This window comes from Physeter macrocephalus, chromosome 8 (assembly GCF_002837175.3).
Source record: "Physeter macrocephalus isolate SW-GA chromosome 8, ASM283717v5, whole genome shotgun sequence".
Classification (NCBI taxonomy): domain Eukaryota; kingdom Metazoa; phylum Chordata; class Mammalia; order Artiodactyla; family Physeteridae; genus Physeter; species Physeter macrocephalus.
The window spans coordinates 14,827,741-14,845,672 of NC_041221.1; the positions used below are offsets into that span (position 1 = coordinate 14,827,741).

At 38.8% G+C, this 17,932-nt stretch overlaps 1 protein-coding gene across 8 annotated transcripts in view; it reads left to right on the forward strand.

Moving 5' to 3' along the window:
• PCBP3 (poly(rC) binding protein 3) overlaps window positions 1–17,932 on the forward strand; it is a 206,488-nt gene that overhangs the window by 59,823 nt on the left and 128,733 nt on the right. For 5 of the 8 annotated variants that reach the window (XM_028492737.2, XM_028492740.2, XM_028492744.2 and 2 more), the window contains one exon: window positions 16,759–16,797. Coding sequence is in view for 2 of the 8 variants with exons in the window: in XM_028492740.2 (XP_028348541.1) it covers window positions 16,788–16,797 (10 nt within the window). In the remaining 6 variants the exon portion in view is untranslated. Of the gene's footprint in view, window positions 1–13,588; window positions 13,695–16,758; window positions 16,831–17,932 lie in introns of those variants that run through there. The other 3 variants (XM_055086473.1, XM_055086472.1, XM_028492738.2) reach the window with 3 other exon arrangements.

Below are 17,932 nucleotides of genomic sequence, written 5' to 3' on the forward strand. Positions count from 1 at the left end.
AGATATGGGAACATATGTATATGTATAACTGATTCACTTTGTTATAAAGCAGAAACTAACACACCATTGCAAAGCAATTATACTCCAATAAAGATGTTAAAAAAATGAAAAGAGAAGGCATAAATAAACAATATTAGCTCTATCTTGTTAATAATGTGAATAATCAATATTTTAAAATGACATTTGTCAATTAACTGCAAAACCAAATCCTGACAGGGCTTCCCATGGGTTTTGAAATTCTGATTCTAAACTATGGGTAGAAGAGTGAGGAGCCAAAATACTAATTACTTTTGAAGAAAAATAAGAGGGACTTAACCCTTTCAGATGTTAAAGCTTATTATAAAGGTGTAACATTTAGGATCTGCATTATTAGACCAGGGATAGGCAACTATGCCAGTGCAACAGAGTTGGGAACACACTCACACCCCCCCTCCACACACATTCACATGCACCCACAGCTACCCACCTACCTACACATACCCACATACCCACACACCCAGCTACACACACACCCACCCACGTCCACACTCCCCCACACGCCCACATCCAAAGGAATTCATAATGCCGGAGGTTCCATTACAAGTCCATGGGCAGAGGATGGATCGTTTCATAAGTATTGCTGGGATAATCTTCTGCCTATATGTAAAGATAAAATTAGATCCATACCTCATGCTTCATATATGAGACTGAATTCTAGACGGAATCAAATCCTGAGTGTGAAAAGCAGAACTAAAATTTATAGAAGACAGAAGATTATCTCTGACATCTGGGTGAAGATGAATTTCTTAAACCAAGCACCAACTGTAAGGAGAAAGACTGATTTATTTGTCTATATGAAATAGAGAAATCATCTGTATGGTAGAAGATATTTATAGAGTTAAAAGACACACTACAGGCAGGAGGATACATTTGAAAGTCATATAACTTGAAAAGGATTAATATCAAAGATCTAGAAAGAATAAGCATACAATGGATAAAGGCTATAAAAAATTCAAAATGAGGAAATCATAAAGGTTATAAATGTATGAAAACTGATTTTTCTAGTAACCCATGAAATATGAATTAAAACAATGAGAGACCATTTCTTATTCATCCGATCTGCAAGCATGAAGTCAATTAATAAGTATCAGTGAGCTGTGGGTAAATGGGAACTCTTACACCTTGTTCTTGGGAGTACAGGTTGGTATAACCACTTTGGAGACCAATTTGGTTACATTAGTAAAGTTGAAAATGTGCATACAATATGACCCACCAATGTCATTTTCAGCATTTGCTCTAGAAGATGTCACGAGTACCTGAGGATATGGTCCTACAGTGTTTGTAGTAACAAAACAGTGGAAACTACCTAATTGGCCTCAGTAAGTGGACCCAGACATTTGTTTTGTTCACACAGTCAAAAGTTATTCAGCATTAAAATGAATGAATTAGATCTTTGTATATCAGGATGCATAAATCTCAGTAACAATGTTGACTGTGAAGAACCAAGCTATAAAAGTATGGGTGCTGTATGGTATCTTTGTGTTTGGATATTTACATAGCCAGTAAAGGTATAAACACCTGAATGTGAATGATGATGTGTCATCTTTAGATTATGTTTCATTTTAAATAGAGATCTGAAGCAAATAAAGCAAAATGTTGACAACTCTTTATTCTTCATGGTAACTACATAGATGCCCATTATGTTTATTTTTTGATTTGAGATGTAATTCACATACCATAAAATTCACTTCATTAGAGTGCATAATTGAGGGGTTTTTGGTGTATCCACAGAGCTGTGCAACTATCACCACTGTCTAATTTCAGAACATTTTCTACAACCCAAAAAGAAACCTCGTACCCATTAGCAGTCACCTCCCATTCTCCCTTCCCCAGTACCTCAATACCATTAATCTACTTTCTGTCTCTATAGATTTGCCCATTCTGGGCAGTTCATATAAATGGAGTCATACAGTACATGATATTTTGTGTCTGGATTTTTTCACTTAGCATAATATTTCCAAGGTTCATCTATGTTGTAGCATGTATTAGTACTTTATTCCTTTTTATGGCTGAATTATATTCCATTCTATGGATATAGCATTTTGTTCATCCTTCCGTCCACTGATGGATCGGGGTTGTTTCTGTTTTGTAGCTCTTGTGAATAATGCTGTTATGAACTTGATGTACAGGTTTTTGTATGAATATATATTTTTAATTCTCTTAAGTAAGGAGTGAAATTGCTGAGTTGCAGGGCAACAATATATTTAACTTTTTGACAAACTGCCAGAGTGTTTTCCAAAATGGCTCCACCATTTTGCATTCCCACCAACATTGTATCAGGGTTCCAATTTCTGCATATCCTCACTAACACTTGTTATTGTCAGTCTACAATCTTTTTGATTGTAGCCATTCCGGTAGATGTGACGTGGTATATCATTGTGATTTTGATTTGTGTTACCCTAATGACTAATGATGTTTCAAATCTTTTCACTTGCTTATTGGCCATTTATATACATTCTCTGGGGAAATGTATATTCAGATCCTTTGCCCATTGTTTAATTGAGTTATGTGTCTTTTTTATTGTTGAGTTGTAAGAATTCTTTATATATTCTGGATGCTAGTCCCTTATCAGATTTGTAGAAATTTTCTCCCATTTTGTGGCTTGTATTTTCCCTTTCTTTATTTATAGACTGCTTTGAAGCACAAAACTTTTAAATTTTGATCAAGTCCAATTTCTTTTTCTTTTTTTGTGTGTGTGATTTGCAATTTTTGTATATTTCTTTTAAAATGTTTATTATTTTTTATTGTTCTTCCAGTTTTATTGAGATAAAATTGTCATACAGTTCTGTGCAAGTTTAAGGTATGCAGCATAATGATTTGACTTATGTACATCATGAAATAATTATCACAATAAGTTTAGTGAACATCCATCATTTCATATAGATACAAAATTTAAGAAATAAAAAAATTTTTTTCCTTGTGATTAGAACTCTTAGGATTTACTCTCAACAACTTTCATATATAACATACATCAGTGTTAATTATATTTATCATGTTGTATATTACATCCCTAGTAATTATTTATCTTATAATTAGAAGTTTGTAGCTTTTTTAAAAATTAATTTTCACTGGAGTATAGTTGCTTAACAATGTTGTGCTAGTTTCTGCTGTACAGCAAAGTGAATCAGCTGTACATAAACATATATCCCCTCTTTTTTGGATTTCTTTCCCATTTAGGTCACCACGGATCGTTGAGTAGAGTTCCCTGTGCCATACAGTATGTTCTCATTAGTTATCTATTTTATACATAGTGTCAGTAGTGTATATATGTCAATCCCAATCGCCCAGTTCATCCCACCCCGCGAAGTTTGTATCTTTTGACTGCCTTCATGCAATTCTCCCTCCCCATCCCCTGCCTCTGGTAATCACAAATCTGATCTCTTTTTCTATGAGTTTGTTTTTAAAATATAATTGACCTACAGCACTATGTTAATTCCTGTTACACAACATAGTGACTGTACATTTCTATACATTTCCAAATGATTACCATAATAAATGTAGTTATATGTTACCATACAAAGATATACCTAATTATTGGCTGTGTTCCCCACACTGTACATTTCATATCTGTGACATTTATTTTGCAACTGGATGTTTGTACCTCTTAATCTTCCTCACCTATTTCTCTCCTCTCCTTACCCTCCTCCCCTCTGGCAACCACTTGTTTGTTCTCTGTATCTATAATTTTGTTTCTGTTTGTTTGTTCAATTATTTCGTTTTTTGAGATTCCACATATAAATGAAATCATACAATATTTGTCTTTCTCTGTCTGACTTTTTTAACTTAGCATAATACCCTCTAGGTCTGTCAGTGCTGTCAGAAACGGCAAGATTTCATTCTTTTTTATGACTGAGCAACATTCCATTGTGTATATACACCACATCTTCCTTATCCATTCATCTATTGATGGGCACTTAGGCTTCTTCCATACCTTGGCTATCATAAATAATGCTGCAATGAACATGGGATGCATGTATCTTTTCTAATTAGTGAGTTTGTTTTCTTTGGATAAATACCCAGGAGTGGAATTGCTGGATCATATGGTAGTTCTATTTTAAATTTTCTGAGGAACCTCCATACTGTTTTCCACAGTAGCTGCACCAATTTACATTCCCACCAACAATGTACTTGGGTTTCTTTTTCTCCACATCCTCGCCAACTTGATATTTGTTGTCTTTTCAATAATGGCCATTCTGACAGATATGAGGTGATATCTCATTGTGTTTTTGATTTTATGCTGATGAGTGATGTTGAGCATATTTTCGTGTGCCTGTTGGCCATCTGTATGTCTTCTTTGGAAAATTGTCTATTCAGAAACTCTGCCCAGTTTTTAATCCGGTTGTTTGGGGTTTTTTTGATGTTGAGTTGTATGAGTTCTTTATCTATTTTGGATATTAACCCCTTATCAGACGTATTAATATCATTTGCAAATATCTTCTCTATTTCAGTAGGTGACCTTTTCATTTTGTTGATAGTTTCCTCCACTGTGCAAAAGTTTTTTAGTCTGATGTAGTCCCATTTGTTTATTTTTGCTTTTGTTTTCCTTGCCTGAGGAGACATATCCAAAAAAACATTGCTAAGATGATGTAAAAGAGTGTACTGCCTGTTTTCTTCTAGAAGTTTTATGGTCTCAGGTCGTACATTTAAGTCTTTAATCCATTTTGAATTTATTTTTGTGCATGGTATGAGAGAGTAGTCCAGTTTGTTTCTTTTGCATGTAGCTGTCCAGTTTTCCCAACACCATTTGTTGAAGAGACTGTCATTTCCCCATTGTACAATATATTCTGTCTTCTTTGTCATAGAGTAATTGCCCATGTAAGTGTGGGTTCATTTCTGGGCTCTCTATTCTGTTTCATTGATCTTTATGTCTATTTTTGTGCCAGTACCATACTGTTTTGATTACTGTAGCTTTGTAATATAGTCTGAAATCAGGAAGCATCCTACTCCCAGTTCTGTTTTTCTTTCTTCAGACTGCTTCGGCTATTCAGGATCTTTTGGGTTCCCATACAAATTTTAGGATTATTTGTTCTAGTTCAGTGACAAATGCCATTGATATTTTGACAGGGAATGCATTGAATCTGTAGATTGCCTTGGGTAACATGGTCATTTTAACAATATTAATTCTTCCAACCCATAAGCACCGTATATCTTTCCATCTGTTTGTGTCATCTTCAGTTTCTTTCATCAGTGTCATAGTTGTCTGACTACAGGTCAATTACCTCCTTAGATTTATTCCTAGGTATTTTATTCTTTTTGATTTGATTGTAAATATGGTTGTTTTCTTAATTTCTCTTTCTGATAGTTCATTGTTAGTGTATAGAAACACAACAGACTTCTGTATATTTGTATTCTGAAAATTTACTGAATTCATTCTTGAATTCTAGTAGCTTTTTGGTGGCATCTTTAGGATTTTGTATGTATAACATCATATCATCTGAAAACAGTGACAGAGTTAACTCTTCCCTTTCCGATTTGGATTCCTTTGATTTTTTTTTCTTGTCTGATTGCTGTGGCTAGCACTTCCAATACTATGTTGAATAAAAGTGGTGAGAATGGGATTCTTGTCTTGTTCCTGATCTTAGAGGAAATGCTTTCAGCTTTTCATTGTTGAGTATGATGTTAGCTGTGGGTTTGTCATATATGACCTTTATTACATTGAGGTATGTTCCCTCTCTACCCACTTTGTAGAGAGTTTTTATCATAATTGGGTGTTGAGTTTTGTCAAAAGCTTTTTCTGCATCTATTGAGATGATCATGTGATTCTTATTCTTCAATTTGTTAATGTGGTGTATCACATTGATTGGTTATGGATATTAAGCCATATTTGCATCCCTGGGGTATATCCCACTTGATCATGGTGTATGATCCTTTTAATGCATTGTTGAATTTGGTTTGCTAATATTTTGTTGAGGATTTTGAATCTATGCTCGTCAGTGTTATTGGCCTGTAATTTTCTTTTTTGGTGATGTCTTTGTCTGGTTTTGGTATCAGGGTGATACTGGCTTCATTGAATAAGTTTGGAAGTGTTCCTTCCTCTGCAATTTTTTTGGAATGGGTTGAGAATGATAGGTGTTAACTCTTCTCTAACTATTTGGTAAATTCACCTGTGAAGTTGTCTAGCCCAGACTTTTGTTTGTTGAGAGTTTTTCTAAATTACTGATTCAGTTTCATTAATGGTAATTGGTCTGCTCATATTTTCCTGGTTCAGCCTTGGGAGATTGTACATTTCTAGGAATTAGTCCATTTCTTCTGGGTTGTCCATTTTATTGGCACTTAGCTGACCATAGTAGTCTCTTGGGATCCTTTGTATTTCTGTGGTGTTAGTTGTAACTTCTCTAGTTTCATTTCTGATCTTATGTATTCGGACCCTTCTCTTTTTTTCTTGATGAATCTGGCTAAAGGTTTATCAATTATGTTTATCTTTTCAAAGAACCAGCTCTTAGTTTCATTGATCTTTTCTTTCTTCCTTTTTTTTTTGTCTCTACTTCATTTATTTCAGCTCTGAGCTTTATTGTTTCTTTCCTTCTAATAACTTTGAATTATGTTTGTTCTTCTTTTCCTACTTCCTTTAGGTATAAGGATAGGTTGTTTATTTCAGATTTTTCTTGCTTCTTGGGGTAGGCTTGTATAGCTATAAACTTCCCTCTTCTAGATTCTTAATTCTCTTCCATTGAAATGTCTACCTGTATATCATCTATACTATATCGTCTATATCTATATCTATCTCTATTCAGATTTTCTATTTTTTCTTGAGTCATTTGTCAGTTTCAGGCCCTCTGCTATCTTCTGCCTCAAGTCATAGAAACAAACAGCAAAGATTTTTTTTTTCGTTTTGTGGAAAGTAGAGTTAGAGGCTAAAATCTTGACTCCAGGGCTACACATAAGTATTTGTGGTGGCCCTGAGTTCACATTGATACCCTCCCAATTTAATTCGATTACTATTAGGTCACTAAAATTTTTAATTCTAATATTAAAGACACCTGAATTTCTTATTTTCTACCATATATTTACTTAAATTTGTTGAATCTTTGGCCATAAATTAGTTATGCATCCTTTTTTATGATCCTCATGTGTTCCATTGACTCTCATCTAGGTGCTTTTCTGGTGACTAATGAGTAGGCGGTTTACAAAAGGGACACAGATACCAGCAACCACGAAAAGGTGCCAAACCTCCCTATTAGTGGACAAACGCGTGCACATCATTCTCTGACCATCCTGTCGGCATGTATCTTGAGAAAGTTTATACAAAGGAGTTTTGGCAAGGAATCACAGAGACTAGACTCTGAGACGTCAGTATTTTGTGTCTCAGAAAGTGACTGAAGGGAGACAGTTTCTGGAGGGCTCTTTGTCCTTGTGTATCACAAGCTTTAAAAACATTTAGGCACTTGGCTTAAAATTCTACTCTTAAGCACTTATCTTCAGGAAACAATCAGATAAACATTACATTTATGTACAGAGGATGTTCATTACATCATTAATTTAAATAATTAACAATTGGAAGCACCCCAAATGCCCAATAATAGATGATTTAGTAAATCAGTTATTGTACTTCTACACACAGTAGAATATTAGGCAGCAATTAATGTTTATAGGAATGATTCATGACATGGAAAAATGAGCCCAGAATATGAAGTCAAAACACAGGTAAAAAACAGCATATTTGATATAAAATATAGGGGTGGGTGTGTGTGTGTGTGTGTGTGTGTTTGTGTATTTTAACGGCCTCAAGGAGGTACAACCAAAGGTTTATGGTGTCTATTTCTGAGAACTGGGATCACAGCTGAAACCTGATTTCACACATTTCTGAATTTTCTGAATTTTCCTAAATGAACATACACTGCTTTTATAGTCATAGGAGAAATAGGATTTTTTATATTAGAGAAGAATTATGTGAAAATTAGTCTGATCTTTGATATGCAGAAACATTGTTCTAAGCATAAAAGCAACACAAGTAATTTCAAATAATAGATAAGTTTGATTTTCATAGACACGTTTCTTTGAATATCAGTAAACAGTATGAAAAGCTAAAGCAAGCTGTTATGAACATTTTCTGCAAATATTACAGACAGATATAGTAAGTTGTTCTGAAAGCATATGTAATCTGTCTCAGTTTTAAAGAAATATATGTACATGCATGTTACAATGAGAAACTACCAGAAGAAAATACACTCTACTGCTGTCAGTGCTTCTGTCTGGGAATTGGAAGTACTTTTAAATATGTCTCTTGTGCTTTTCTGCACTTTCTAAATTTTCTGCACGGAGAATAAGCACATGTCCTGCGAGGATCTAAAATTGTTGTCGTGAAGAGCAGGGCTGAGCACATGGCTTCTGTCCCTGCCAGGACCTGCTGTTGCTCAGCACCTGCACTCCTGGGGAGGTCCAGGGCAGGGGCATATGCACAACTGACTCTCTACCACTGAGTCAAGCACTTGTATTCAGGGAGTTGTCTAGAAAGTCTAGTAGATGTACTTTAGGCAACTTCAATACCCTGGTGAAAGGCCAAGCAGATTTCTTGTGTCTGATTCTGGTAATGAGAGTGACCCACTCAGAAGACTGAGAGAGTAAAAATAACAAAGTTTAAAATTTTCATTTAATAAGTCACTGTACTGAGATTGAAACAAAATCCTTTAGTAAATCCTTGCAAGTTGGTAATGAATAGAGCCCATCAGCATAACTTAAAAAGACTGAAACATGGGTGTGCACATCTGTATTCATATACATCGAGTGTGATCTATCGTAAATAGGAAAATGAAACAAAAAATTACCTCATCCTGGGACGTGGGTGGCTGCTGTGAGCATGACACTGAACTTCTTTTTTTTGGTTTGTTTTTTTGTTTTTTTTGTTGTTGTTGTTTGTTTGTTTTTTTGGTGGTACGCGGGCCTCTCACCGCTGTGGCCTCTCCCGTTGCGGAGCACAGGCTCCGGACGCGGAGGCTCAGCGGCCATGGCTCACGGGCCTAGCCGCTCCGCGGCATGTGAGATCTTCCCGGACCGGGGCAGGAACCCGTGTCCCCTGCATCGGCAGGCTGACTCTCAACCACTGCGCCACCAGGGAAGCCCGACACTGAACTTCTAAGCGGAGGAAATTTGCAGTCGGGTGTGGGGACAGGTGAAAACCTGCTCTTGCAGGCCAGGGAGCGTGCCTGGCACGGCATGTAGGATGATGCTAGGCCAGAGGTCAGGCAAGGGGCTCTCGGGCTCTTGGCCTCTGCGTTCCTTGGTGATCATGTCACCACCATGCATTGGCCTTGAGATGCTATTTTTCGATGTAGAGGAGTAAAGAAGTTCAACCCCTGGCTGCCTCCTTCTCTTTTCTGCTGAGACCATCACCAGGAGTGTAATTACTTAGAAACAGTAATTGAATTGGTGGATTCTGTGATAGGAATGAAGCCGCATCATCCTTGCCCATCCTCCCCGCAGAAGCTCTTTTAAACTCTAGTTAGCCCGACTTCTTGCTGGCACTGCAGGACTCTGAAAGTACTCTGTTGGAGGGGGTGAGTTAATGAGACACTTCATCCCCCAGTCTGGGGAAATTTGGTCCTCTTGAAGTCAGATCTTTGCTACAGTCTATTTAGTTTTGGGTAAAAGCAGTGGCATTCGCTCTTCTTCCTTTATTGAGATCTGTCATGGTTTGAGTTCCCATTTAGCAAAAATGGGACCATGAGTAGATTCTGAGGATCTGCAGTACCAAGGGTGTCCCGGTGTGAAACCACCAGCGCTACCCTGAGTCATCATTAGTGGAGAAAGAGTATTTGTGGCTCTAGACTGGGTAGGTTCACCTGGGGAAGCGAGTGTAGTCAGTGGGGAGGAGCCTGTGGCTGAAGCTGCCGGAGGTGGTCCAGTGCTCTTGCCCCAGCCCCGCTGTGCACTCTGAGGCCTCGGCAGTGCCCACCCCGCTCACTTTCCCGGGGCCCTGTGCTTCCTTCCCTCTGTGCATCGAAAGCTGCTGGGAGCACTTGATCCAACCTGGGCTTCCTGTCCCTGGTGCACTGTCTCCCTCTGGGAAGTTTGTCTCTCTTTAGATTTCTTCCACCTTGACATTCAGGATTTGGAAGAGTGTCTCCATGTGACCTGCATGCATGCCCCACTCCTGTGCTGGGTTCTGGCTGGTCTGGATGACATACTTTCCTCTTTTCCCACCAGCCTATCTTTCCACGTGCTTATTTGCCATCAACATGCTTTCTTTGGTGAAGGATTTGATCAGACATTTTGCCCATTTAAAAAATTAGGTTGTTTGTTTTCTTGTTGAGTTCAAGAGTTCTTTATATATTCTGGATACAGTCCTTAATGGAGTACATGTTTTGCAAATATTTTCTCCTAAGTTTGTAGCTTGACTATATTTTCTCCTAGTTTGTAGCTATACATTTTATGTATATTTTGAAGATCAGAGGTTTAAAATTTTCATGACATCCCACTTATCAGTTTTTTTCTTTTATACATCATGTCTTTTGTATCATACTCAAGAATTCTTTGTAAAGCTGGAGGTCTGTAAGGTTTTTTTTCTTATTTCTCTTCTTTCTTTTGGAAGTTTTATATTTTGGCTATTACATTTAAGTCTATGATATATTTTGAATTAATTTTGTATAGGATGTGAAGAAAATGTCAAAGTCCTTTTTTTTTCTTCTCTTTTTTGTATATGGTATCTAGTTGTTCTAGCACCATTTATTTAAAAGAGTATCCTTTACCCATTCAGTTGCCTTGGAACCTTTGTCAGAAGTCAATTGACCATGTATCTGTGTGTTTTAAGGGAACCTGGGATTTGACTTAATCAGGAATGGTAAGACAGGCAGATATGGAAATGACTGGCATGAAGGAAGAAGTTTATACTCACAGATCTTTATACTCCTAGAAACAGGAGGCAGGGTGGGGCATTCAGGGCCACATGGGGAAGCACCAGGGTCAATCAGGAGTCAGAGAACAGGTGAGGCAGGGTCAGCAGACTTAAGATTGGCTAGTTTGAATAATTTCAGCAGGCCCGTGGGCATGATGTCTGGTACCTGACCCTAGGGTGATTAGGTCAGGTGGATAGTGGCCCAGAGAGTGAGGGCCCCATAGAGGAAGTGGTTGGGGTGTGGGCTCTGAATTAGATGTATTTGAAAGGTGCCCCCAGGGTGAGTTGTTTATCCTATCTCTAGAAATTGGCTAACTCTAGGAGGGCTGTTCCTCCTGAATCAGCAAGGCCCAGATGTCAAAGCACAAGAGCACGAAAAATTAAAAAACAAAACAAAACATGGTTAACAACATGCGGACTATTTCTGGACTTGCTATTCTGTTCCTTTGATCAATTTATTTATCTTTATGACTGTAGCTTTATAATAAATCTTGGAATAAGTTCTCCAACTTGTTCTTTTTCAAAGTTGTTTTGGTTGTTTTATTTTCTTTGTATTTCCATACGGACTTTAGAATCAGCTTAGCCTGCTCTGATTTTGATTGAGATTGCATTGAATTGATAGATCAGCTTGGTGCAATTGACATCTTGTTGGACAGAAGTGCTAAGAGGGGACATCCTTGCTTTGTCCCTGATCTTAGGGGAAAGCATTCAGTCTTTTACCCATATGTGTGACGTTAGGTGTAGGTTTTTACTGGAGGTCCTTTATCAGGTTCAAAGAGTGCTCTTGGGGCTTCCCTGGTGGCGCAGTGGTTGCGCGTCCGCCTGCCGATGCAGGGGAACCGGGTTCTTGCCCCGGTCCGGGAAGATCCCACATGCCGCGGAGTGGCTGGGCCAGGGTGCTCTTATATTCCAAGTTTGGTGAGGATTTTTTTTCATGAGTGGAACTGAATTTTGTCAAATGCTTTTTTTTGTATCTTTTGAGATCATTATATTGTTTTTCTTTTTTTCTGTCTATATGGTCCATGCATATAAACGGTTTCGGGCATACCTCAGAGATACTGTGGGTTTGGTTCCAGACCACAGAAATAAAGCAAATATTGAAATAAAGCGAGTCACATGAATTGTTTTTGTTTCCCAGTGCATATAAAAGTTATTTTTATCCTATACTTTAGGCTATTAAGTGTGCAATAGCGTTCTGTCTAAAAAGCAATGATACCTTAATTTAAAAATATTTTATTGCTAGAAAATGCTAATCATCATCTGAACCTTCAGCGAGCTGTAATCTTTGTGCTGGTGGAGGGTTTGAAATATTGCAAGAATTACCAAAATGTGACATAGACACATTAAGTGAGCAAACGCTATTGGAAAAATGGCACTGATAGACTTAGTTAATGCAGGGTTGCACAAACCTTCAATTTGTAAAAAACACAATATCTGTGAAATGCAATAAAGTGAAGTGCAATAAAATGAGGTTGCCTGTATGTTGATTTTTTTTTTTTTTTTAGTGTAAAATCAATTGCTTTTCTGGATTGAAATACACTTTGTCATGATGTATTTTTTTTATATTGTATGATTGGATATGCTAAAATTTAAGAGTTTTTGCCTCTATATTTATGAGACGTATTGGCGTGTTTACCTGTAGTGTCTTTTTTTGGATTTGGTATCAGGTTAATTCTTGCCTCATAGAAGGATTTGGAAAGTGTTCTCGTCTATTCAATTTTCAGGACAAGTTACTAAGAAATTGGTATTATTTCTTCCTTGAGTGTTTCTTCCATTGAAGCCATCTGGATTGGCTCTTTTTTTTGGTGGGAAGGTTTTTAACTTGAATACATTTAGAGTTATCTGGTTTTCCTTGAGTGAGTTTTGATAGCTTTATTGTTCTAAGAATTCCATTTAAGTTGTTAAATTTATTGGCATGCAATAGTTCCTAACATTCCCTTATTATATTATATTTATTTTCTTTTTACTGAAGTGAAATTCACATACTACACAATTAATCTTTTTTTTTTTTTTTTTTTTTTTTTTTTGCGGTACACAGGCCTCTCCCTGTTGTGGCCTCTCCTGTTGCGGAGCACAGGCTCAGCAGCCATGGCTCACGGGCCTAGCCGCTCCACGGCATGTGGGATCTTCCCGGACCGGGGCACGAACCCATGTCCCCTGCATCGGCAGGCAGACTCTCAACCACTGCGCCACCAGGGAAGCCTGTGCAATTAATCATTTTAAAGTGTACAATTCAGTGACATTCAGTGAATTCAACAGTGTTGTGCAACCACCACCCAGTTTTAGACTTTTTCAAAGTCTGAGACTTTTTCATCACCCCAGAGAAACACCCCACACCCACTAATTAATCACTCTCCATATTCCCCTTTCCCCATCATCTGGACACCACTAATCTGCTTTCTATCTCTGTGGATTTACCTATTCTGGATATTTCATGTAAACAGGATCATACAATATGTGACCTTTTATGTCTGGCTTCTTTCTTTGAGCATAATGTTTTCAAGGTTCATCTGAGTTGTAGCATGTATCAGCACTTCACTGCTATTTATGGCCACAGAATATTCCATTGTTTGGACATATTACAATTAGTTTATCCATTCATTTGTTGATGGACATTTGGGTTGTTTCCGCCTTTTGGCTATTGTGAATAATGATGCTATGAACAACATCTGTTTGATTCTCTCTTTTCAGTTCTTTTGGATGTATACCTAAGAGTGGAATTGCCGAGTCATATGAGAATTCTGTGTTTTGCTTTGTGAGGAACTGGCAAACTGTTTTCCACAGAGGCTGCACAGTTTTACATTCTCACCAGTAATATATGAAGGTGCTTATTTCTCCATGTCCTCACCAACACTTGAATGTATATTGTGTTGTTATTGTATGGAGTGCCCTAGAAATGTCAGTTATGTGAAGCTGGGTGACAGTGTTGTTTGAGTTCCCTATAGCTTTTACTGACCTTCTGTCTAGTTGTTTTGACCCCTTTATTAGTATGTAATGCCTTTTTTTATATACTTCTGATAATATTCTTTGCACCAACATCTACTTTCTCTGATGTTAATATAGCCATTCCAACTTTCTTTTGATCAAGCTTAGCATGGTACATCTTTTTCCATCCCTGTTATTTTAATCTATTTGTATAGTTATTTTTAAAGTGGGTTTCTTATAAATATTGTAGAGTGAGGTCCTGTTTTTTATCCAATCTTAAAAATCTCTGTATTCTAATTAGGTTGTTTTAGACCACTTGTACTTAATATGATTATTGATATGATTGAATTTAAATCTATCATTTTGCTATTGATTTTCTACTTGTCCCATTTGCTATAAGACCCTCTTTTTTTTTTTGACTTATTTTGGGTTGAATACTCTTTATGATCAATTTCATCACCTTTACTAACTTATTAGCTATATCATTTTGTTTTTAGAAGTTGCTTTGGGATTCATTGCATATATCCTTAACTTATCACTGTCTGTCTTCAATTAATATTATACTAGTTCACTTATAGTATAAAACCTAATAACAATATACTGCCATCTCACTTCTCATGGCCTTTATGTTACTGTGTCATGCCATTTTACTTCTACACTGCTATAAACCCCACAGTACATCGTCATTATTTTTGCTTTAAATAATCCATTATCTTTTAAAACAACCTTACAAATTAAGAAAAAAGGCTCATATTTATTCATGAATTTTGTTTCCAGTGCTTTTCATTTCTTTTTGTAGATCTAGATTTCCTTCTGATATCATTTTTCTTTTGTTGATGGACTTACTTTAATATTACTTGTAGTTCAGAAGGGTCAGTGATGAATTATTTTAGCTTTTGTTTATTAGAAAAAGTCTTCATTTTGTCTTTGTATTTGAAAGTTATTTTCACTGTTTATGGTATTTCAGGTTGACAGTTTTTTCCTTCATTACTTTAGAGATGTCATTCCATTGACTTCTGGCTTGTATTGTTTCTGGGAAGTCCTTGTGCACTATGTCTGTGTTTGTCCCTCTGTACATAATGTTCTTTTTTCTCTGGCTGCTTTTAAGATTTCCTCTTTGGGTAAGTTGATTACGATGTAACTTGATTTGATTTTCTTCATGTTTTCTTCTGCTTGGGGATCGTTGACCTTCTTGGATTTATGGGTTCATAATTTTCATCAATTTTTGAAAATTTTTTTGTCATTTCTTTAAATACATTTTTGTCCCATCCTGTTCTTCCCCCCTGAGTGTTAAATTACACAAATATTTCTGTGTTTTTAGGGAAGAGGGAGTCTTTCCCTATGTTTCATTTTAGATCATTTCTGTCTGCACAGATTGTTTTGTCTGCACATTGACTAATCTTTCCTTTTCTAGTTTCTAATGTGATGTTAATGCCATCTAGTGTATTTTTCATTTCAGATATATTTTTCATCTCTAGGTCTTTGATTTGGGTCTTTTAAAAAATGCTTTTCATGTCTCTCCTACATGTTATGCTTTCCTCTATCTTCTTGCACATATACAATGTGTTTATAATGGCTGTTTTAAGGACCTTATGTGCTAATTATTTCCTTGGGTAATTTTCTGGTTCTTTTTCTTACTGATCAACTATCCTCATTATGAGATATATTCTCATGCTTCTTTGCATCCATGGTATTTTTTAAATGAATGAAAGACATCATGATTGTATATTGTTGGGCTCTGTATCCTTTTAAATATTTTAAACTTTCCTCTTCAAGTGTATTTGTTACTTGGAAAGTTTAGACCCTTCAGTGGCTTGTTGTTGAGCATTGTTAGGCAGTACCTAGTTTAGTCTGGTGCTCATGTGGCCCTGCCACAAGGGCTGTGCTCTTCCACGTGCCAAGCGCGGTGGCCCCTGTGTCACAGGTTCCCTAGTCTGGTTGTTGGGACTGTGGTCCGTTCCTGGAGCTGCGGCAGTCACAGCGATCCTTTGTCCTGCTTCTCGCTGCTGTGCCTTCGCTGGCCTCAGGCACATGCACTGATCAGTGTCCTGGCAAAGACCCAAGCGCGTTTCTCAGCTCTCTCCTTTCTGGTCCTCTGCCCTGCTGATTCTCGCTGCTGTTGCCTCCTTGAACCTCAGCTGTTTCCTCATCTCAGGACTCCCCCAGGTTTGCCTAGGTTCCCCCTTCCTGCACTGTGGCCTCATAACCCTCCCAGAGCTGTAGGCTGGGCAACCAGGATGCATCACGTGCGTTTCCTCCCTCGGGGTCATTGTCCTGTGCTCCCTGTTGTCCCACGTCTGAACACCCTTGTCTCATGTCTTTTGGCTGGTTCTTCATTGTTTGAAGCTGGAGAGTTCCTCCTCTTCTGGTTCCTCCTCTTCTGTCATGGCTGGAAGTGGATGTGTTTAACGTTCGCCTGGTCTTCAGTCCTCACTGGACAGACACCTCTGGGCTGCCTGGAGGAGGCTCGGGCAGAGCTATTTACCTGCCCGTAGAGTCTGCACAGGCCGTGCTCGGAGGTCCTGCTGTCTGGGCAGAGCACTCTTCAGACTTGGAACTGAGACCATGTGGGTGGGCATCTGGGTGGGGGGTCCTACCTACACCTCATCGTCGTCTTCTCCTTACTGCTTCCCACAGACTTAAAGGGGTCTGGGGGTCAACGCTGCCCTAGACTTCCATCAGGTTTAGGACTGTGGGCCAGGGTTCAGGGGAGCCTGGGCTCTGAGCGTTTATTGGTATCTTTTAAGTTCCAGACTCAGTTTAGAATCTAACCACCTTTCATGGAATTTTTTTCTCTTGGAGACTGCCTTTGTCCTTCCAAATAACTGATTTATGATATGACTACATTCTTTTAAAAATTTATTTAGTTTGATAAGACTTGATATCTAAGATGATAGATCATTCTTTGGGTTATTTTCTACCTATGATTTCCAGTTATAATAATTTTTTTAACCTGTTTACAGGGCTGCCTACAGACAGAGAAGCTCTTCACATGGTTCCATGTAAGTAGTGCTTCTCATGATGCCGTTGGAGAGGTATGTCTTTAAATTAAGTGATTCTTTCCACGTCAGTTGGGTTGTAAAGTCTTGCTTGCATATGAAGCCACGTGTCTTGCTGACCCGCCTATGGCCTGGTTTCATGTCACGTGAGGGATGTGTTACAGGTCAGGTGCAGCAGCAGTGTCCGTGATGTGCACGTTATCCCTTCTGGCTTCTGTAGAACCAATATTTAAAAAGAGGGCGTTTCCTCCTTTTGTTCTAACCTTTCTTCTTCAGAGTCAACCTGACTAAACTGTCCAGCAGGGGCCTGGGAGCCAGTTGTTAGCATGGGCTGAATGGACAGTGCCTTTGTCCCGTGTTATGGCAGTGACAAGTATGTGCTGTGGCCGTGATGGCATCGTGTCCAGGCCCCACGGACACCTCTTTGTGGCCGTGACTCCAGTTTTGCAAAACTACCTTGAAAGGATTCCTTTTAAGTTTATCCTTAAGATGCCTTTGTTTTTCTAAAGCTTATAAATGTTATTTTCTAAAAGCGTTCAGTGGTCTTGCCTGGAAGGCTGGTGTGTTCAGGCTGGCGGCTGATGTCATGCGGCGCCGGCTCTGCTCACATGAGCCCTTCACCGTGCCCTGCAGGGCAGGTGCTGCTGTTCTGCCCACTTCTCAAGGCTCGGGGAGACGACGTCTCTGTGCTTGTGGGTGGTGAGACGGGGGTCTGAGCCGAGGCCTCCGACCTCACGGGCCTGCGTCCACATCGCGATGGCAGGATAAGTGGGAGCTGCCTTGATGACGGGATGTGGGCTGCAGACTCAGTGTCTGCCCTTCTCTTCCTGGTGGCCTTGACTGCAGCCCCGAGTGGCTGCAGTGGGGTCCTGGGCTCAGCCGATCCCGATCGGAGAGCGCTCGCTATGAGCGCACCACAGTGACCTTCCGGTCTTGTCTCCAGCAGTCCCCCCAGGAGACACGGGAGACGGTGGCGAGGACTCGGAGCATGTGCCCACGGGGACTTAGGGCGGGTGGGTAACCGGACGCCCAATAGTTGAAGCGGAAAGTTCTTGGGGAGCAAATTGCTTGAGCAAAGACCTTAATTGCTCTTTCATTCATTCAGTAAATATTGATAGGGCCAGCCACGCTTCTGGAA